This window comes from Neovison vison, chromosome 5 (genome assembly GCF_020171115.1).
Source record: "Neovison vison isolate M4711 chromosome 5, ASM_NN_V1, whole genome shotgun sequence".
Taxonomy (NCBI): Eukaryota; Metazoa; Chordata; class Mammalia; order Carnivora; family Mustelidae; genus Neogale; species Neogale vison.
The window spans coordinates 55,473,484-55,495,060 of NC_058095.1; the positions used below are offsets into that span (position 1 = coordinate 55,473,484).

Below are 21,577 nucleotides of genomic sequence, written 5' to 3' on the forward strand. Positions count from 1 at the left end.
CCATCAAAACCAAATGGGTCCATTTGGGAGATGCTTTGGCCACGTTGCTGAAGAATCAAATCTGGAGAGCGTCCTTCTGACTGAGCTAGGGTCACGCGCCCACCTTTGGCCGGAAGGCGGAAGAGCTAACTTGACACGCAACCCCGTGAAGATAGGATGTGATAGGAAAGAAGGTTTCCCAACGGAAACTGAAGTCAGTCACCACCACCACGGAGGGTGGGCCGGCAAAAATCACGAGACATCTGGTAACGCGACTCTCAGCAGATCACAACTGACGGCGGGAGAGGGCAACTTGTCCTATGACACACTGAGCTGCCGGGGGCGGGGGGGGGGGATAGGCACGTGGAGGCAGGCACGTGGAGGCAGTGACGTGAACAGTGGTTTCTGGATACCATGGGACAGTAGGAAGTTTATGTTGGGGGACACAGTGGGAATTCAGCCGTAATCAGGAGAAGAAATGGATCCGTTTTTTTAAGTGTTTCATTTTTTCTTGGGTATCTAGCACTGGAGATAGTCATTATTAGTAGGACAGCTAAAACCCTGACCTCCATGGAGCCCACTGTGTTAAAATGGAACTTACGGTGTGGCAGCGTGGATGTCTTCAGAGCTGGCCTGAAAGCTCTCGACCCCGTGAGGAGTTTCTTTTATTTTCCCCATTTTGTAGATGAGGAAACAGACATAGGGGAAGTGATCTGGCCAAGGTCGCAAGACCTGTGAAGGACTAGATGACCCCAGGCATTGTTTCTGGAGTGTGTAGTCTCATTGTTCTTAGAGTGTCATAGCTCTAAGTGACATAGAATCCACATGCCACAGATCGGATGCATTTAGTATCAATATTAGGATATGTCATTACCCCGAAAGGAAACCCTACCTTCACCCCTTACCCATCTCCCTGCAACCACCGCCCCCCGCCCCCATCCCTAGGCAAACCCTAATCGACTTCCTTTCTCCGTGGCCTTGCCTGGTCTGCACATCCCCTGTAAATGGGGTCCTGCGGCATGTGGTCCTTTGTTACTGGCTCCTTTCACGTAGCACGACGTCTTAGCAACGTGTGGCTATGCCTCATTTCTATTGCTAAGCGATATTCCCTGTACAGGTAGACGGGGTAGACCGGGTAGACCCCATTTGACTCTCCGGATGGATACCCTGTGTTCAGTTGGGTTGTTTCCCTTTTTGTTACTGTGACTAACGCTGCTGTGAACGTTCACGTACAATGTTGTGTGTGCAGACACACGGGTTTTCATTCCTCTAGGAGTGCCATTACTGATTCACAGGGCAAATGGACGTTTAGCCATTCAGGAAACCGCAAGACTGTTTCCCAAAGTGACTGCGCCGTTTTACATTCTCACCAGAATCACAGCAGGGTTCTGCGTTCTCCACCGCGTTGACAAAACGTATCTTTTCCTTTTGTAAGTCATAACCTCAGTGTGTGTGGAGTCCCTTTGTAGCTTTGATTTGCATTTTCCTGACGGCAATGACATCCAGCATCTTTTCCTGTGCTTGTCAGCTGTCCACCTTTGAAGAAGCATCTAGTCAGGTCTTCTACTCATTTTTTAAATCATGACATTTGAAAAAATGCAAAAAAAAAAAAAAGTTGGGGGGCACCTGCCTGCATCAGACTCTTGATCTCAAGGTCATGAGTTCGAGTCCCATGCTGGGTGTAGAGATTACTTATATAAACCATGCCCCCCACCCAAAAAATCAAAAACATAAAACTGGGCCATTTGTCTTGAATTCTAGGAGTTCTTTATGTGTTCTGAATAAAGCCCATCATCAGGAATTATTTGCAAAATGGTTCTCCCATTTTGTGGTCTGCCTTTTAACTTTTGGGACAGTGTCTTCAACACCCAAGGCTGTTTTAAATCTTGATGATGTCGTGTATCTTTTTTTTTTTCCCTTTGTTGTTTGTGTTTTGGGCGTCTAAGAAGCCACTGCCTAATTCAAGTTCAGGAAGAGTTAAGCCTGGGTTTTCTCCCAGTTCTATAGTGTGAGCACTTACGTTCAGATCTTTGATCCATTCAGGGTGCGTTTTTTGTGCGTTTTTGTATCCACCAACGGTGGACAGGGTATGCATGAAGCCTGAAGAGGCGGGGCCTTGGAAAGCCTCCTCATACCGCCATGCTGGGCCCAAACCCTTGGGGGCAAAAACTCCTTCATTCAGGGCCTCCCCATGTGTCTCTTCACCTGGCTGTTGAGTCGCGTATCCTTTGAAGTACACCGGTGGTCTAACGGGCACACAGGTCTCCCGAGTTCTGTGAGTCTCTCCAGCAAATGACGGAGCCCAGGGACGGGGCCACGGGAACCTGGGATGGACAGCCAGGTGGACGGAAGCCCAGGTTAGTAACCAGGACCTGCGGCCGGCGTCTGAGGAGCGGGGCAGCCGTGCTGGACTGAGCCCCGGAACCTGGTGAATCTGTTATGGCCAAGTAGGCAGGGTCAGGATTGAGTCGAACTTCAGCACATGCAGGTGGCGTGGGGAGACTTCCCCCAACCCCCGTCACACACGAGGACTGAGTGCAGACCCTCCTCCACAGCAGTCCCCTATATTCCTATTTCTAGAAGGTTGGTAGTTGTAGGAGTGGTGACAATACTGACCCCATCGCTGCCTCTCCCTCTTGTTCAGTTTGAGCGATGACCTCTCTTTGGGCCACTTGTTCCGGGTCCCACGAAGAATAACCCACAGACCTTGGAAACGCCCACAGGATGAGGAGAGGCTCACTCTGGCCTCCCTGGACTCTGCTAGGGACAACTGGGTCTTCCCTGTCTACATGGACGGAGCCACAAGAGCTCATTCAAGGTTAGCGGGAGGTCAACGAGGAAGTGGCTGCAAGGTCTTTGAGGTGCCTGTGGACCCTCTGATCTCACTACATTGTCCTTCTGTGGGTCCCCTCGCTCCGCAAAAACCTGCAGAGAAGTGTGGGGGAAGTGGGGGGGAAGTGTGGGACCAGGCATCTGGGGAACCTGAAGGTTGATTTTGCAGTCAGAGGCTCTAACGTAGGAGAGAGTAGGAAACTCGGTGAGATAGAGGCTGGATGGGAACAGGGCCATGAAGCCCAGAGGGTAACCTGGGGCTTATTATCCTTTTTTCTTTATTTCTGAGGGAAGAGTTTTTTTTTTCCTTTATTTCAGAGGACAACGGAGCCAAGTACATTGATTTGTTCCTGCTGACAACACTACTACGACAAACAGTACCAATGTCCCCAGTTACTAAGTACCGCCTTGGCATGAAACAAACTCCTGAGATTTCTGGGTTTTTTCTTAAGCCAGGTTTGGAGCATGATGCAGGGCTCGAACTCACGACCCTGAGATCGAGACCTGAGCTGAAATTGGGAGTTGCACACTTAAGCGACTGAGCCACCGAGGCGCCCCTGAACTCCTGAGTTCTAAACACTGTGGACTTCACCCTTCTGTCCAGATTGCGTCCATATTCTAAGTACATTCAGGTGAACCATATTATTGTACCTATGAGGCCAACCAGGCGTCAGCTGTTGCTTCCTTAGTAAGGACCAACCTCCTTCTCAGTTGAGTATGCGAACATCTTAGCTTAATCAGGTCTATTTTTATTTTCAGAGTTTATTTATTTATTTGACAGACAGAGATCACAAGCAGGCAGAGAGGCAGGCAGAGAGAGAGGAGGAAGCAGGCACCCTGCTGAGAAGAGAGCCTGATGTGGAGCTCGATCCCAGGACCCTGAGATCATGACCCGAGACAAAATCAGAGGCTTAATCCACTGAGCCCCCCAGGCGCCCCTTAATCAGTTCTATGAGTTAACGTGTAACAAACCTTGTGAGTTGAGAGAACGAAAATGCATTCCTCCTTGCCCCAGAGGCCAGAGGTCCCAAACAGGGCCGTCAGTCCCTGGGGAGGTGCTCCCACCTGCCTCCACAGTCACCCTGCCCCATCCTCTTCTGTCTCTAATCTCCCTCTGCCTTTCTCTAGCGAAGACACTGGCCACTGGATTTCAGGCCCATCCAGGTAATTCAGGACGCTCCCCCATCTCTAGATCCTTAATTATTCCTGCGAAAGACCAGTTTTTTTCCAAGTGAGGCACAATGACAGGTTCCAGGAATCAGGATCTGGACATACCTTTGGGGGAATCTCCACTTAACCATCTATACTTGATTTTTAAAATTAATTTACTTACTTGAGATTGAGAGAGAGACTGCATGGGCGCACACAGGAGCGGGAGGGGAGAGAGAATCTTCAGGCAAACTCCACACCGAGCGCTGACCCCAGCGCGGGGCTTGATCCCATGACTGAGATCATGTGAGCCGAAATGGAGCTGCACGCTTCACTGACTGAGCCACCCAGGCACCCCTCTACAGGAGGAGATTTTAAATAAGCCACAACCATGGGCAGCCTGGCTGGCTCAGCCGGTGGAACATGCGACTCTTGGTCTTGGGGTCGTGAGTTCAAACCCCACCTTGGGCCCTGAGGTTACTTAAAATAAAACAAAAATCAAAAACCAAAGCCTTTAAAATATATGTATTTCATGTACAGGATTGGAAAAAGGAGTCTTTCATAATAAACACATTCCAGGTAAACACAGGCACCTTAAATCTATGAATATTTGATTGCAAACATTAATGTCCCGAGTTACTCTCTGGCACAAAGGAGAAGTCTGCATCCCGTTCTTTAGGAAGACACGGAGGGCAAAGTCTAAGAGCGGGCACTGCTATTCACTGCTAAAACCTTCCTACTGTGGGGACTAAATACTTGATGCTTAGGAGTATGAATAAATAAGTTAAAAACACTAGGTACAGGGGCAGATTCCAAAACTCACTCAAGTAGGAACAAAATGAATAAATGCCCAGCGGTCAGCTCACATCGGCTTTGCCCGTGGCTCTGATCCAGGCTTCCCCTTCTACCCTGGTGAGACCTGCCTCTTCTCCGTCCACGGTCATCCCCCGCTGGGCTCCCAGACGCCACATGTTCCACCATCACAGAGAGGCTCCAGCTCAGGAACGAATTGAAGTTCTGTGCTCTTTACTGAAGATCACGGCTGCGTTCAACTTCCTTCTCTCCCTCAGCGGACGTCCCCACGGAAGCCCGGCTCACCGCCAAGGGCAGGCAGGCTGTGATGTGTTGCGGGGCAGTGGCTGGTCTGTAACGAAGGCCCCCACCTTACCTTTTTTTTCATGTGATCCTATGCAGAGTCAGTTGAAAGGACCAAGGTCACAAAGGACGGGTGACCAAGGAACAGCTTCACACGCGTCTCCGACCAGCCAGGGAGAGCCCTGCCTCTCTAGTCAAGGGGCCCAGCGAGTTGCTACTGGACCAGGGCTTCCGTCCCGCCGGCGAGAGGTCTCCAGGAAACAGATGCTCTGGAGATTAGTCCCCGACGGGGAGAGCGACCTCAGCAGAGCAGACCAAGGCAGAAGGAGGTACGGGGCACAACAGAGAGCAAACAAAGGAAGTCCCGTCGCGTGGACGGCGCACAAGAGTGTCAGGACAGAAATCCCTGCTGTTCTGCTTTCTGATGAGCTCCTGCGCCTCCTGAGAAATTAAGATATTTTCATTCTTTTGCTTTCCCTTTCCACAGTGTCCCTGATGGTCTGGAGTTTTCTGGAGTTCTGGACCAGGAATGCCAAGCTCTCCCTAAAGTCACTAGTCCCCTGATCTCTGCCGGCATTGTCCAGCTCATCAAAGAAAGCCAATGTCTGTTTAAGTTTGGCCTCAACGATTTTTTGTTCCTCTAATTCTGCAAGGAGGGCCTGCTTAGCACCAACTTCAGTCTTATACCTCTCTTGCAGCTGTTCGATTTCTTCCTGGAGAAGCTGGAATTCTTCCTCGGTACAAGGATGCATCTCCTGAGGCTTATCTTCCGGAAGCAGGACATTCGGGGGGATGCGCAGGATCAGCTGCAAACACAGCTGCTCCATTCTGCCAAAAAGGTTATCGAAACGGCCTTTCATGAAGCCAAGAAACTTTTCAGTGCATTTGCGAATATGGATGGGGCTGATCTCACAGCCCGGCATGTCGGCCAGCTTCTTCAGGATAACCTGCTCGACGGCCTGCATCACCTCAAACAGGTAGTCCTGAAACGCGATGTAGATTCTGAGCATGCAGGTCTGCGGCGTGAAGCCGAAGAACTGGGCCTCGTAGGCCATCGGGTCCACGGACACCTTCGCTCCCTCCATGGGCCTGACTACGAACAATCTGCGAACGCAAAAAGAAAAAAACAAACCCTTTTGGGTGAAAGATCATTTGATGAGAGCGACAAAGCCCATTGAGGAGAGCCAGGAAGCCAGCAACACAACCCAAGGACCGAGCGTGTCCGGAAGCCCGCCACTGCCTGCCTCCCTCCCTGTCGACAACATGACACGAGCCTTGCTCTCTGAGGTTCGTTCCCTCACTTCTCATTAATGCCGGCTCTGGCCCAGAGCTCCGTCTCCTGAACTCTGCTGTCGCCCTGGACAGACTCCCCATCCCAGGTTATCTCCACCAGCACCTCCCCAGCCCCGGACGCCGACCCTGCTCGCCGCCGGGAAGCCCGCCGCAGCCACGCCGGGCGGGGACCACTTCCGGCTCACTGCGCGCTCCCGTCGGCCCCCGCGGCCCCGTGGCATGCCGGGAGCTCGGGGAAGGCGGCGACCGGCCCGGCCGGCGGGCGCCCGGCGATGCTGCCGAGCGCAGTCCCTGCCCTCCCCGCTGCTCGGAGGAGGCGATGCGACCCCGCGGCCCTTACCCGAGCGGGGGCGAGGGCGACGAAACCGACCGCGCACCGCCTTCCCTCCGCCGCCTTTAAGCCACCGCCGGCCGCTGCGGAGAAGCGGCCCCGCCGGCTGCCCGGATGCCGCCCGATTCCGGACTCGGCGAACTGGGGCCCGGGCGGGACGCCGTCGTGCTCCTGATTGGCCGGCGGCGGGGGCCGCCTCGCTCAGACGCGGAGGGGCCGGGCGGGAAGGCCAGCTGTGGCCGGCGCGGATTGGCGCACGGACCCGGGACTTCCACGCCTCTCCCCGACGTAGCCGGTCTGGTGGGCGGGGAGGAGGGGGCGGGGCCCCGCGGAGGCGCCGCTCGCGATTGGCCGGCGCGCCGTTTCCCGGGCTGCGGCGGTTGGCGGCCGGCCGGAGCGTGGCGCTGATTGGGCGACAGCGCGCTCTGGCCCCGCCCACCGCCGGGGCGGTGCGGCGGAAGGGGAAGTGGGGGGACGGCGGCGGTGGGGAAGATGGCGTACCAGAGCCTGCGGCTGGAGTACCTGCAGATCCCGCCGGTCAGCCGCGCCTACACCACCGCCTGCGTGCTCACCACCGCCGCCGTGGTGAGCCGCGCGCTGCCCTCTCGTCCGCGCCGGCCGGGGCGTGGGAGGCTGCGGTTCGGGCCGCGGGGAAGCCCCGAGGGGCAGGTCTCCGGGGCGGGTGGAGGCGTGTGGGGCGCCCGCCGGGGTTCCGAGAGCCGAGGAGGCGGTGCCGCCCGGCAGGGGTGCGGGGCCGGGGCTGCGGGCGGCTTCCGACAGCGGAGCGCCGGACCGGCGCGGGCGCGGCCGTGGGAGCCGCCCACCCGGGAAGTGGGTCTGGAAGGCGGGGCGGGCAGGGGCTGCGCTGACCAGCGGGCAGTTCTGCTCGGCGAGGATCCGGCGCGGGGGGCGGAGGGCTCGGGCTGCCGAGAGGAAGAGCCCCGGAGAGGGGAGCAGGCCTGACGGCGCGGGTTCCGCGGGCTCAGTTCTGCGGGGCTTCGGGTGGGGGTCGGGCGGGGGCACGTGCGTGGCGGCGGCTCCTGCTGCCCCGGGGCCAGGGTCGGCCTCGAGCCCCGCAGCAAGGCGCAGAGCTGAGTCTCGTGTCCCGCGGTTGGGGTGCGGAAATGGCAGCACCTGTGCACAGTCCTTTCCCAGCTTGCCCGCCCGAGGAGAAGTCCTTCGGGGGTCTGGCCGGAGTGGCTGGTCTGGAACCTGCCGGGCCCCGCCTTCTGCTGAGGACGGCTTTGCCTGAAGGAACCTTTCTTCCTTTCCAGCAGCTGGAGCTGATCACACCGTTTCAGCTATACTTCAACCCCGAATTGATCTTCAAACACTTTCAGGTATGGGGCTGTCACCTGCGCACTCCGTGTTCCGGTCGTTAAGCTTTTCCTCGTGCTTTCTGCTGGCCGATCCTTCCGTATGGTATCAGCAGGTTCAGCGGGAACATATGATTGTGGGGGCGGGGTGGTAAAGATGGGATCCTGCGTCCTGGTTGGGCCTCGGAATCACCGAGGAAACGCCGCAAAGAGTCACCCACGGCAGGAATTAAGACTCTGTATTCTGTTTGTAAGATTCCCTACCTGGTTTTAATGTGATGTATCCGGTTCCCGTATGTGGAGATTAGTGGTTCAGGGTTAATATTGTAGTTTGAGAGGAGACTGACCAGCCCAGGGAGATCCTCAGAGGATGCCCACGTCGTCCGCTCACCGGCTTGGTGCTGTCACCAGGGTGGGGTCCAGAAACCCAGCTCTCTCAGTGCTTTCAGAATGCTCTGTCTTCCAGGGATCAGCCGATATTAACAAAAGCCCCAAAGATGGGCCCCTGAAACTGCATGCAAGTTTACTGGATCCAAGTAGGATCTAGTCCTTCCCAGTAGTTAGAATGCTCAAAGAAAGATGTGTTTTCCTCCTCCGGGATGATTAGACAGCCTGTGGTTGGAGTGGGGGAAGGACCAAGAGTCAATAATTTTCCTCTGCCCTTGCTGTTCCCTCTGTCTCGAATTTGTGTCCTTCACTCTACACCCACCCAGCCCCAGCTCTCGTGTGGCTTCCCAGACTGACCCTGCTCTGTGTCCCCAGGGTTTCCGGAAATACTTACTTCAGAGCCTCTCCCTTCCTTCTTGTACTTACTGAGCTGCTTCTCTCCTTAAGTTGGGGACTCTCAAATCCTGGAGATAGTTCGTATGTAGAACTGAACTACGTCCCCTCCGTTGCCAATGCCGAAGGAGCGAATGCTGCACAAGGCCGACCCGGGGAGTCTTGTCACTGCCTCCATCCTTCGCCCCTCCCCGGCCTCTGCTGAGCGCTGAAGCTGCATCTGAGCTTTGCTTCCTGTTAACATGCTGGGCTCGATTTTGCCCTGGTTACACTCTTGATGAGACCAGATACACTTGGAGCCGAGTGTTGCAGGCTTGGATTCAGTCTCCCTGTACAGGTTCCCCTGGGCAGGCCATTTCCATGCTCTCCAGTTATGCCCATTTCCTCCTGTGTGACATGGGGTTGGGACCACCAATCCCGTGTTTCACAGGGCTACTGAGCTCCCACGAGATTATAGATCATGCTGAAACATTTTACAGTGTAAAGTTCTCTCCTGTTGTGAGTAGTTGTTTTTATTGTGGGTGTGGATGGGATGGGTGGGGAAAAGCATATCAGGGTTTCCAACAAGAAAATGAGTGTCATTGTGTCTGCCAATTAGACTAATTATTAAAGCATTAGATCTTTACTTATAGGGAGTTATTTGTTCTACTCAGACTAGAACCTCAGTGTTTGTTCTAGAATCACTCTTCTCTGGCTGTTTCTTACAGACTAACACAGAAGTATTTCCTGGCGGTTTATGTGAGGTCTCTGGAGTTTCTTTCTGGTTCCCAAGGCTGCCCACTAGATTATAACACTGTACACACGAAAACATCGGCTTCTGTTCTGCAAATGAACGTCGTCTCTCCATCCAGCTTTCTCTTTAATTTTCCTGACCATATGGTATAGGTCTTGTTTCGTTTTGTTTTAAAGACGACGACAGTTTTAAGCATTCTCAGCAGATCTCAAGGGCTGAATGATGTCTTTCAGACTTCCAGCTGGAAACTGCACAGAAATCCAGTGTCAGATCGTGTCGCCCCACTTTCTGGTTCAGATCACAGTGTCACTTACTTGTGGCCTTTCAACCATCGCAACCCCAGGAAATGTCTTCTGTCTGAATGTGGAAATGTCTTTTACTTAATCTGTCTTACCTCAATTTTTTTTTTCTTTTAACAGATATGGAGGCTAATCACCAATTTCTTATTTTTCGGTCCAGTGGGATTCAATTTTTTATTTAACATGATTTTTCTGTATCCTTTATTAAGTGGGGTCAGCGTAAGACCCGGCGGTCTGCGTAGGGAATACAGTGTAAGTTAAAGCTACTGAGGCTGCTTGTTCCTCTCGTAATGGTGACTTCCAGGTGCTGCCTTCGTGGTACAGACTAGCCGGTCGGAAAGTCCTATTTTGAGGGTGTTCGTTGGTTCCTGTTTGTTCTAATGGGAGGTGTTCACCCAAAGAGTGATTACACTACTGCCCGTAAATCCCATACAAATCCCATCAAGGGAGAGAAATGGATTCGTTGAGGCCTCTTTGGAGCATAGTATCAGCAGGGACCCAGGGACAGTGGTAAGTCCCAGAGTGTTGCTACAGGTCTGGGAGCCCCGCAGCGGCTTCTTGGGGGCTGGAGAACGTGAGATCTCCCTGGATCTTGGTTGTGGGTTCTACCGGCTGGAACGACAGTGCGGTATGTCTGTCCGGCTGGCCATGTCCTGCTTGTTGAAAGAGGGGAAGGAGGTGCTCTGGACAGGTGCTAATTGGGCCCCTGAACGGGGATCCCTCCTGTACCCAAACACCTGGATTGAGAGGGAGTTACAGCCCAGCATGCAGGAGACCGGGCCTTGTCGGGGTGATGGGACCCCTGCCCGACGGATTCCTGTGTGATACACCATCCTGGTAAGTTTCTAATAATGAGATCTTTAACTCATGATACGTCTTTATTAACTGAGGTGTAGAAAGGCGGAGTCTGCCTGGCCTGCCAAAGCAGATAGTCAGGCGAGGCCTCTTGCCGGGCGCATCTTACGAGTTAGCTTGTGAAACAGCAAAGTGGCTCTGATCGTGGTGGGGCTGAGCGCGGGGCAGACAACCGAGCTCTGAAAAGGTTCCGTAAGTCCCCGCAAGCACGCGTGTGTGGCCTCGGGCTTTGCTCCCCAGCCCGGAGCGGTGTGTGCCACAGGTGGAGCTGGTCTCCCTGGTGCCTGAAATGCCGGGCGACAGGGACGTCCCCACGCTACCCCTGCGAGCTACGTGCTCCCAGAAGCGAAGATTTGGCTGCGTACGGCTGACGTGGCGGCCCACGCACTGCAGTCGTATGTTAAAGTTGAGTTTTTTCCCACTTCTGTGCTTACCGTTTTCTTAACTTGGAACCTAAGATACCGCTACTGTCGAATGCTAGAAGAAGGCTCATTCCGAGGCCGGACGGCAGACTTTGTATTTATGTTCCTTTTTGGTGGATTCTTAATGACTGTATCCTTCAACAAGTAGAGCAAACACGGGAAAACACTCAGGAACACTTTCTGTCTTGCTGAAGTCTCCGCCTGCCCTCCAGAGTCCGCTGGACGTGCTTAGCATGTCCACGGAGCGGCCCTCCAGACCGTAGCTGCGGGCACGGCGGATCGCACGGGGTCTTCTTTGTGAGCACGTCTGAGCCGCGGGGTGGGTGAGCCAGAGGGGCGTTTAGCCCAGGTGGGTGACTATTAACTGCCCAGGTACGGGATTGTCCGTGCGTTTACTTTTCTTTTTTTAAGAGCGTTTGTTGTGGGTGGAGGAAGAGAGAGAATCCTAAGCAGGCTCCATGCCCAGCATGCACCCCAGCACTGGGCTTGATCTCACGACCCCGAGATCATGACCAGAGCCAGAACCGAGTCTGATGCTTAACGGATTGAGCCACCCAGGCACCCCTCGATGTGTGTACTTTTGAACTAAGTTGGTAAGACATTTATTTGGTCGCTATCAAAACTGGCAAATTATTATCATTTAGATTTGAACAGAGTCCGGTCCGACAAGATGCTTTGGATCTAGCTGGTTTTACTCACCTCTTAAAGGTGCTAATGGTGAGTGAAATTTAATGTAATGATTGACCAAGGAATTAATATAATTTCCAAATAGTTGAGAACTTCCTGGGAATAGAATCTTCATGGGAAGCAGCTACTGTCCAGGTGTTTTGGCCTCTGCTGATTTTTGCCTGGTTGCTCTGGGTAATCATTTTCAGAGTTTTTTCTCCTCTAAAGATGAACGACTGTGAGACTTCCTCACCTCAGGCCTCTGCTAGATCGTAGCCCCTCGTTGCCTTCCCTCGCTGTACACGTGCGATGCGGAGATCTTCCTTAATGCCGTCCGATAGCTGTTCGGTCTGTTCGTGAGCTTGGTTTTCCTGGGCCAGGCCTTCACGATCATGCTCGTCTACGTGTGGAGCCGGAGGAACCCGTATGTCCGCATGAACTTCTTCGGCCTTCTCAACTTCCAGGCCCCCTTTCTGCCCTGGGTGCTCATGGGCTTTTCCTTGCTGCTGGGGAACTCGATTATTGTGGACCTCTTGGGTAAGAGTCTTGCAACTTCCTGTACCACTTTCTGTATGAGCGTACTTTGCTCCTGTATTCCACATCCGTCACTCACACAGTTGTCTCGGGGTCATGTAGCAGTTGTAGGGTCAAAGACTACAGCGTTCTTTAATTTTGAGTCATCGTATTGACATTTCTTCCTAAACATGGGGACTTTGTGTTGGCAGGTGCACCGGCCGTCAGATTTTCATCCTCTCCTTGTTCTTTGTTTCTGGGCGACTCTAGGCATTGCGGTCGGACACATATATTTTTTCTTGGAAGACGTATTTCCCAATCAGCCTGGTGGAATCAGAATTCTGAAAACACCGTCTATTTTGTGAGTATCCGATGCCGGGTTGCGCGTTCTTGGCAAATGATGTGGGGCAGGCTCCGTGGTCTGTGTTCTTGCGGGGCTCCTGGTGCTCTGGTGCTCGGGTCAGCGTTTGCAGATCGAGCCCCGGACTGCGGTGGTGGATTTGGGTTGAGTCGGACCAGATGGTGCCAGACTCGTGCACAAGTGAGCCCACGACCCTGGGGCGTCCCAAGGGTGAGGTCCCAGGGTGGAGCCTGCTGGGTTCCCGGAGAGCCGCTGTTGGAGCTCCCAGGGGCCAGGCAGCAGAACAGGCCACACCGACCCTAAGGCAGATTCTGGTGGTGGAACTCCTGGCCTTCCAGGGAACAGGGGAAGGAGAGCTAAGCCATGAGGCGGCCTGGGAAACCAGGGTCTGTAGTCCGACCTGCTGACCGGTCGTGTGACATGAAAGTCCATCTCTGTCTCGTCCCTCCCTTCCCTGAGAGGGGAGCTTCAGTCTGTGGGACCTCTTTCTCCAGAGGGTTGTGTCCTTGAGACCTGCTGCATTTAGGAGTAAAATGTGAGTTTTTGCATAAAATGTTGGCTGTCACATAGTTAAGCAAAGCAGAGAGCCCGGTTATCCAGAGCCCTCCCACTTAGTGGGACGCTGGCGGTCACCGTGGCCCTTTTCACACATGCTCTCCCCTCTCTTCCTGCATGGGGCTAAATTTTTAAAAATGCTCTATCATAATCTCCTTTTCAGTGTAGCATGTTGTAATCCTTTTTCCGTGACGAATGTCCTGCGGAGCTGTAGCAGCCACATGGTCCCGCGTTGCAGAACACTAGCACCATGGGCCCCACGCCTACTGACAGCGCCGGCGCTGGCGTCCCTGGGGGGCATGCATCCATGACCGCGCAGGCCATGCTCCCAGAATTGGGATCGCCTTGCTGGTCGTCGACAAGTCGCTGTGGGGACTGGGTGCTCAGGCTGATGCTTCTCCCGGCCGCGTGGAGCTCCCATACCCTGTGGCCTTGTCCGACAGCAGAGGATGGTTTATTTTTTCCCAGGGTGATAGCTGGAAGATGCTGTCTCATTTCTATGGTCTGTTTTTTATGATTTTATTTTATTTTGGAAACTGTTTCAGACTCAAAAAACTACAAATCCTGCAAAGGACTTTTTCTTCCTTAGGTGTGTGGAAGTAAACTGTCAGATCCCCTGTGATGCGCCGCACCCCACCCCCCGCCCCAATGAGTGTGGATTTTCCATGAAGAAGAACATTCCCCTACGTAGTCACAATCAGGAGAAACCTGAGTCCACAGGCCCAAGCCACTCCTGGCCGTTGTTCCAGGAAACACTCTTGCTGGGAGAGCCTGGCTTAGGCCCAGTGTTGCACTGACGTGTCACACCTCTTGGGTCCCTGCTGGGTTGGAAGAGCTCCAGAGTCTTTCCTTGACGTCACCACACTGACGCTTCTGTGGCCTCCCGGCCTGTTCTGTAGGATGTCCCACCTCCAGGGCTTGTCTTGGGTCCCTCACGTCTAGCTTCAGGTCACGCGTTTTTGGCAGGAGTGTCAGAGAAGTGACCCCGTGTCCTCCCCACGCTGTCCGTGGAGGATTTCCATGCGCTCATTGGTCACGGTGGCAGCAGCCACTCCGATGACTCGATGAAGGTCGGTCCTGAAGCTGCCTTTGTTCCCCTGGTGATTGTTCTGGGGAAAGCGCCCAGACTCAGCCAGCCACCCTTTCCTGATCCTAGATCATGTGTGAGTTGCGGCCCTCGTTATCGTTGTTGCTTTGGTGTTCGTGTGGCCCCAGATCTGGACAACAGGAACCCCTTCACACTGGCTTCTGATTACTTTTTTTCTCTTTATTCTCAAGAGATTTAATATTTTCTGGCCAGACAAGATCTCCCAGGTTCATCCTCTGCTCTCCCTGATGCGGTCTTAGAGTCGGCTGTGTCTGCAAGAGCCCTGGTTCCTTTCTCCTGGGGATCCACGGGGTGGAAGCCCCAGCGCCGGTGCTGGATGAGTTCACGGCTTGTCCGGGACCAGAGCAAGGGTGGCCTGCCATGCACTGCAGACCTGTGTATTTTTTAAAAACCTGGGGTTATTGACATGCTCAGCTCTAGGACAACTTCATACGATACATTCTAGGTGGGGTTTTTTTCCTCTATGTTTTTTCTCTAATATTTTATCATAAAAATTTCCAAACTCGCAGAAAAGTGGGAAAAGTTATATGGCAATGCCATTTACTCACCACACAGGTTCTGTGGTTAATATTTTACTATTCTTGCTTTTTGTACGTCTGTCCGTGCTGGTATCCTTTACGCTCTGAGTACCTGTAGTGCATGTGACGCTGACTGGGGTCTTCGATTTCTCTAGAGCAGAACACGCACCACAGGTGTATCAGCTGACGGTTTCTGGACATGCACCAACCCGTGGGCCCCAGACTCCTCTCGGGACAGGACCCCAGAAGGTCCTGACCTGCGGCTCCCTGTCTGTCCTACGCCATCCCCCAGGGAGCGATGACCAGACTGGTTGTGTGAGATGAGCCGTGCCTGCCCCTCCCTGCATCGGGAGCAGAGTCCTCCAGGACGCGCAGAGGTGCTCCTTGCTGTGTGGCCGCTTCCGGCCAGGGCAGCTGTCTGCCATCCGCCTCTAGGGTTGCACGTGGCAGGGGTCTGTTCCCCAGTCTGGGGTGGTGTCCAACACCTCCTTGCTCTCACTGACACCGAGAGACCTGACCCGGTGGTCATTACTCTCTCTACCTACCTTGTGCCCCGCATGTGAAACCAGCCTCTCATCCTGGTCCTGCCGGCCCCCCGCTTAGATGCATTTCTCCTCCTGCGCTGCCCGCACACCCCGTGGCGGGCTGCCCTCCTCGAGCCTCCTCCAGCTTCGCCACCCTGCACCGGGCCCATGCACGTGTGCCCCCCTGCGGCCCCGGGATGTCCCCCCAGCCCACTCAGGGCCACCGCACCCCCACTTTCTCGCTCGTGCACCCGCGTTCTGTCCCGTATGTGTTAGGGAAGTACAGGAGGCCCTGCTGTTGCACATGCTTTCTTTTCATCATCACAAAAGCGGATGTGTTCATGTTTATTGGCCTTTGGATTTCCTTTCTGAGCTGCCTTTTACACCCTGTGTGTTTCTGCTGGTTTGTGTTTGCTTGCGTTGTTAGTTTGTAAGACTTCAGGGAGCTCATGCTGGGGTACGGATGCGTTCTCTGACGCCACTATGACATGGAAGCTTTCAGATACATTCTGCTTGGACCAGCTGCAGGCAGTGTCCAGTGTCGTTAGAAACAAGAGTTAGAAACAAAATGTCAGGGCACCTGGATGGCTCAGTGGGTTAGCCTCTGTCTTCGGCTCAGGTCATCCCAGGGTCCTGGGATCAAGCCTTGCATCGGGCTCTCTGCTCAGTGGGGAACCTGCTTCCTCCTCTCTCTCTGCCTGCCTCTGCCTGCTTGTGATCTCTGTCAAATAAATAAATAAATCTTTAAAAAAAAAAGAGAGAGAGAGAGAAAATGCCAAGAACAGATGTTTTAATGGTTCTTTTTATTTATTTATTTATTTACTTATTTATTTATTTGATAGAGATCACAAGTAGGAAGAGAGGCAGGCAGAGAGAAAGGGGGAAGCAGGCTCCCCACTGAGCAGAGAGCCCGATGTGGAGCTCGATCCCAGGACCCTGAGATCATGACCTGAGCTGAAGGCAGAGGCTTAAACCACTGAGCCACCCAGGCGCCCCTGTTTTAATCGTTCTTTAAGGACAACTTGAGTGACCATCCTAACGAGATTGTAAAAGTCCTCTGGACACTGACTGTCCTTTCCTGTGATCTGCGTTAATTTGTCTTGGAATGATCTGTGAGTTGTTTTAACTTCAATTGTGATAAGATCTACATAACATGGACCGTGTCACGTTACGCATCTCAGACGTGCAGAGTCGCAGCCTTAGTGCCTGGCATGTTTCTGTGCCTGCCGTCCATCCTTACACCTCTAGATCCTGCATAAGTGGAACTCTGTCCCCAGGACCTCACTCTGCTCCCTGCCCCCAGCCTCGGCTGGGATGGCGCCGCTCTTGGTTCCTCACGCACATGGGATCACACAGTAGGGGTCTGGGTCTGGCCACGTGTCCTCAGGGCTCATCCACGGTGTGGCAGGTGTCAGAGCCTCCATCCTTTCTAAGGCTGGATACTATCCCGTTGCATGGACGGACCCTTTTCTCAATCCATTCGTCTCCCGGTGGGTACAGGGTGATACCCTGGTTGTGGGGAGATATTCAAGGTAAATTTAGTGAAAATGAGGTTATAAAACAAATAGTGTGATCTAACTCCCGTAGAATCACACAGAGGAAAGTTCTGGAAGAATGATGCCAACACCCACCATAATTCTCTTTGGAGATTTAAAATACTTCTATGTATTTTCTGTTTTCTCTGCAACGAACATGTATTGCTTTTTGTCATAAGAAAAATAAAAAGAGAAAAGTAACGTTCTAGAGGTAAAGAGTTAACGTGAACATGCCTGTGAACACCCTCCAGTGCGGTGACTGGTTCCTGGGGGCGGGTGTAGCGTGTGTCCTTGAGACGAAACCCCGGGGTCCTTCCCAGGGTGACTCGGCGCCAGGTGTCTCTATCGCTGTCTTTCAGGAAGGCTGTTTTTGATACACCGGAGGATGACCCAGATTACAACCCACTGCCTGAGGAGCGGCCGGGAGGCTTTGCCTGGGGCGAGGGCCAGCGCCTCGGCGGTTAAAGCGGCAGGTGCCAGCCACCAGCCCCAGCTGGCAAGGACTCGATGACCCGCCTGTTGGGATTCTTCTATGCTTCGTGTTGTGAAAGTGTGGACGCTTTGGGCGGCCTGGCAGGTTCTGACTCCAGAAGCACTTTACGGAATGGTACACTAACGGATCCAGAATGCGCTCAGCACGGCCGGCCGGCGGCCCCTCGCCGTTCCGGCCCTGGAAGTGTGATCTCTCGGGGCCAGTGCGCCGGAGAAACAAATACCCCACCACCTCTGGCCCCAAGCCCCCGAGCGCTTGAGTCCTGGGGTGTCAGGCAGAGCTCCTCCTCCTCCTCTTCTTTGCTAGACGAGGCCGTGGGGTAAAAGGGAAGTTTCAGAGAGGACACAATAAAACTGAGTTGCATCTCTCTCACTGAATGCAAGCTTTGGTGTGTGATCTTTTAAGGGACGACGCAGGCCTGGGCTTGCAGGAGCTCCGGGCCCGCCCGTCCCTGGCCTGCGCAGCTTTCAGCAGGATGGCGTTCCAGGATGGAAGGACGTGGCCAGTGCGCCGTGGCTGTCCACACCTGTCACTCACGCAGCTGGCCAGCTCCAGCAGGAGGAAGACGGACTGGTGATGTCTGCATAGCTTGCTTTCTGTCTGGGTTTTGCAGAACCACAGGTTGTCAGATGAGGGAAAATGGTGGGTAGGGTGGTTCTCGCATCAGCAGGAACTCCACTGAGGAGGGCCGGCTTGGGGAGCCTGTGACATCCTAGCAACTCCGCTCTGCCTCTGCATTAAGAGCTCTGCAGGAGAAGCCACATCATGGCCACCCTTTTGGAAGACCACAGAGAGCTCAGTTTTAGGTATGGGGTGTTCACTTGGGGGCCAGATGAGCAGGCCCGTGTTAGGCAGGAGTCCGTGAGTCCTGGGCTGGTTGCACGTGGGCCATTTTGCTTAAGGAGGAGCCCACAAGCTTTTCCGAGCCAAGCACCCGGTTTACCTTCCCATCAGGAAGACCTTAGGGTCCCAAGGAAAGGAGAGCCGATGTCTGTGACTCCATAAAGACCTGTCCAGAATACTGATTCCCCTGGGCCCCCGGCAGTTTTGCGCTCACGGGGTCTAGTCACTGAGGGGACCCACAGCCCGGTGGGGAGGGACGGCCACGGGTGGTTCTTGCAAGCCGGGCAGAGGTGTGGACCGCTTCCCCAGCAGTCACATCGTGGGCAAGTGGGAGCTCCTTTCCAGAGTGAGATCCCCCTCCGAGAGCTGAACATGGTTCAGAGTAAATGGGGACCTTCAGGGGGTGTAGTGAAGGGGAAAGTAAACATGAACGTCTTCCCGCCGCTTGTGCGTGACTGACAGAAACACCGATGTTGGACCTGCCGCTGGTCAGAAACTTGGAACACAGGTGTGGTAAATTTATGCAACAGGGTTGTAGATGGGACGGCTTTTTTTCCAAGCAATGGCAAAAAAAAAAGCTTGAAATGCCAACCTGAGAATGTATAATCCTTACAGAATTCTATAATTTTGTCATGTCTTGTCTCTGTTCAAGGAAGCTCAAATTTAATTAGAAGAGTTTGTTGTTTTGTCATTTTTTAAAATTTTTATTAAGTTCAATTAGCCAACATATAGTACATCCTTAATTTTTGATGTAATAATTAGGAGGGTTTTTTAAATTATTTAGGGTCTAGAAATAAGTTTCTCTGGTTTTAAGTAGGGGACGTCTGTCCATATGGATGATGGTAAAACAGGAGACCGGTTCAGCATCTGTGGCCTAAGAGTGCTCAGCGCTGTTACAGAATTGAGAATTCCAAGGATCCCCTTCCGTGTCCTGGGCAGTGTGGGCACTGACCACTGATCCCACCCGTGGGGCGGGCCCCCTGCCACAATGGAGAGGCCCCTTGCCCACCCCACCTCTCCACACCACCTCTTACAGAACCGGCTGTTTCCTCCTGCAGTGAGAATTGGTAGATGGGATTTTGTGCCCAGTCTCCCCCACACAGAGCTGGGTTCTACCTGTAATACCGACAGCACACCTGACGGAGGCAGGGTTTGTGGTTGGAGAAATCCCGCAGACGTTCCTGAGGAAGCCATGGGCGTGCGCCTCGCATCTCCCTAGGAAACGGGATTTCCACACGTTTTTGGTGTGTTTTCTAAATTAGGTATTTCGTTCACGTCTCTCTTCCATCTGTCCTTTCTTCTGTCCCTCCTGTGGGTCCCGCTGGCTCTCCCACCTCGTGTGTGGGCTCTCCATGTACAGAGCAGAGCGCCAAGCCCTGGGTCATTGCGGCAAAGCCCCCGCTCCATCTGGAGCCCGTGGAAACCAGGGAACACCGAGCCGTTGGGTGAGGGGCCCCCGGACCTGTCCTGTCTCCCCGACAGCTGGGCTTGGGCAGGTGAGTACTCTGGTGGTGATATGGCAGGGTTCTCCATGCTGTGGGACCGTCCCCAAAGCTGCTGGTGTCATTTCCTGAGTATGCATTAACGTCGTTGAACTTGACGCAAACAAGCCCCTTCTCTGCTCGGAAGTCTGTGGTGATATCGTAGCCTCCAAATCCAACGTGCCCTGCTTGTCCCTAGCAGGGACCGAGCTCTCTTCTCAGCCTGGCCTGTTCCTGGCACTGAGGATCTCCTCACTCTGAGGCCTCCTTCCCCGTCTTTCTTTGGATCCCTATGAGCTTCAAGTCTGTGGTGCGCCCTCACACCAAATGACTAATGGTCTTGCTCTGCTTCTGGCTGGTCCACCAATGTGACTCTCCTCTCCCTCGGGAGAATGTGCGCCCCAGGAGGGCAGGTCCACATACCCCCACGCACACAGGTGCTGAATAGACACTTCATTTACCTGCCAGCAGACTATTATCTGGTGTTCTTAATTCTACAGCGGCTAACAAGCTAACGTGCACCTGAAAGCGGGGTGTGGCCCAAGTGCACATGTGCGCTCCCGCCGCCGCCGGCTCCTGGGAAGAGCACGTGGCCCAGTGAGCGTCCCAGGGCAAATAGAGATGAGGCCCCTCTGAGGAGTCCTCTCGTGGAAGAAGGATCCTAACATTCTTTGAATAGTTATCTTAGGATGGGCTGCGTGCGCACTGGAGACCACCTCCGGACCTCCCGTGGGGGTGGGCCATGTGCACAAGACTGGCGGGTGCCTGCTCAGGAGTTTAGGCTTCACTGCTCCCCTTCACGGGCTGTGAGGCCGCAGCACAGTGGTTCACTTTGCCTGCACCATTGTTAAAATTGGGACCAACATTTACAATGGACAGATTTCACATGAAAATCTTTATTTGGGGGGTGCCTGGGTGGCTCAGTGGGTTAAAGCCTCCGCCTTCGGCTCAGGTCATGATCCCAGAGCCCTGGGATCGAGCCCCACATTAGGCTTTCTGCCCAACAGGGAGCCTGCTTCCTCCTCTCTCTCTGCCTGCCTCTCTGCCTACTTGTGATCTCTATCTGAAAAATAAAATATTAAGAAAAAAAAAAAAAAGAAAATCTTCATTTGGGGCTTTTCTTGAAAAACTGGGAAGATCTGGCAAGGCTGGACCTGCCTGGCGACTACTGCTTAAAAGTAACAGGCTCACAGCTGCTTCTAGAGATGGGCCATGGGCTCCTCCAGAAGCTACTTTCCTCGTTCACATTCCCTCCCAGACTCACCATTGGGCACATACATTTGTCTCCCTCTGGGGGGTTAGTCTGGAAAGCGCCCAGGAAAAAGGACAGATGTGGGTCTGTTAGACACAAGGTCCATAATCTGAGAGTAAACATTTACGTATTGCCATGATGTGAAAACTACTATGTTGATGTGATGGTATTTGGAGCTGGGGCCTTGGGGAGGGGCTGAAGTACTTCGGGAGCGGCCCTCACACCCAGATGGATGCTTTATCAAACTGCTGCAGAGAAATCCCCTGGTCTCCACCTTGCGGTGAGGACAGGGCAGCGGGCAATGGCCATGAGCCACACGAGCCACAGGGCAGCCTCGCTGGTGCTTCCCGGCCTCCAGGGCTGCGAGCAGCGGCAGCCCCTCAGCCTGCGGTGGTTTTGTTACTGCCACCTGAACAGACCAGTTCCTTCCCTTTCAGTTTTGGCAGTCTGGGGCTGCCTCTTTTTTTCTTTTTTGCTTGTTTTGTTTTGTGGGTGAGCTGCCTTTCTAAGTTAATATTTCTGGGTAGGAAGTGGCATTTTCTCAGTTTATTCCGAACACCCATGTGCTGTGAACTCAGCACACACATTCTCAACCATCCTTGATCATGACACTGTCAGCAACTAGAGGAAAATCATCTCTTTCC

General features: G+C 53.7%; 2 protein-coding genes across 3 annotated transcripts; one reads left to right on the top strand and one right to left on the bottom strand.

Moving 5' to 3' along the window:
- Nucleotides 1-4,470: 4,470 nt before the first annotated feature.
- Nucleotides 4,471-6,569, bottom strand: MIS12 (MIS12 kinetochore complex component). Its single transcript, XM_044248856.1, is given in 3 exon segments — nucleotides 4,471-6,159; nucleotides 6,357-6,415; nucleotides 6,417-6,569. Coding segments are annotated over 3 exon segments (867 nt in total). The 3' UTR covers nucleotides 4,471-5,504.
- Nucleotides 6,570-7,137: 568 nt separating this feature from the next.
- DERL2 (derlin 2) lies at nucleotides 7,138-17,734 on the top strand. 2 transcript variants are annotated; one of them, XM_044248857.1, is made up of 7 exons: nucleotides 7,138-7,264; nucleotides 7,954-8,019; nucleotides 9,928-10,001; nucleotides 11,121-11,214; nucleotides 12,092-12,287; nucleotides 12,534-12,624; nucleotides 17,224-17,734. In XM_044248857.1, the coding sequence occupies exons 1-7, from the start codon at nucleotides 7,172-7,174 to the stop codon at nucleotides 17,327-17,329; spliced, it is 720 nt and encodes a 239-aa protein (XP_044104792.1). In that variant the 5' UTR covers nucleotides 7,138-7,171; the 3' UTR covers nucleotides 17,330-17,734. The 2 variants fall into 2 exon arrangements, with proteins under 2 accessions (XP_044104792.1, XP_044104793.1); XM_044248858.1 differs by having other exon boundaries at nucleotides 7,957-8,019.
- Nucleotides 17,735-21,577: the final 3,843 nt, after the last annotated feature.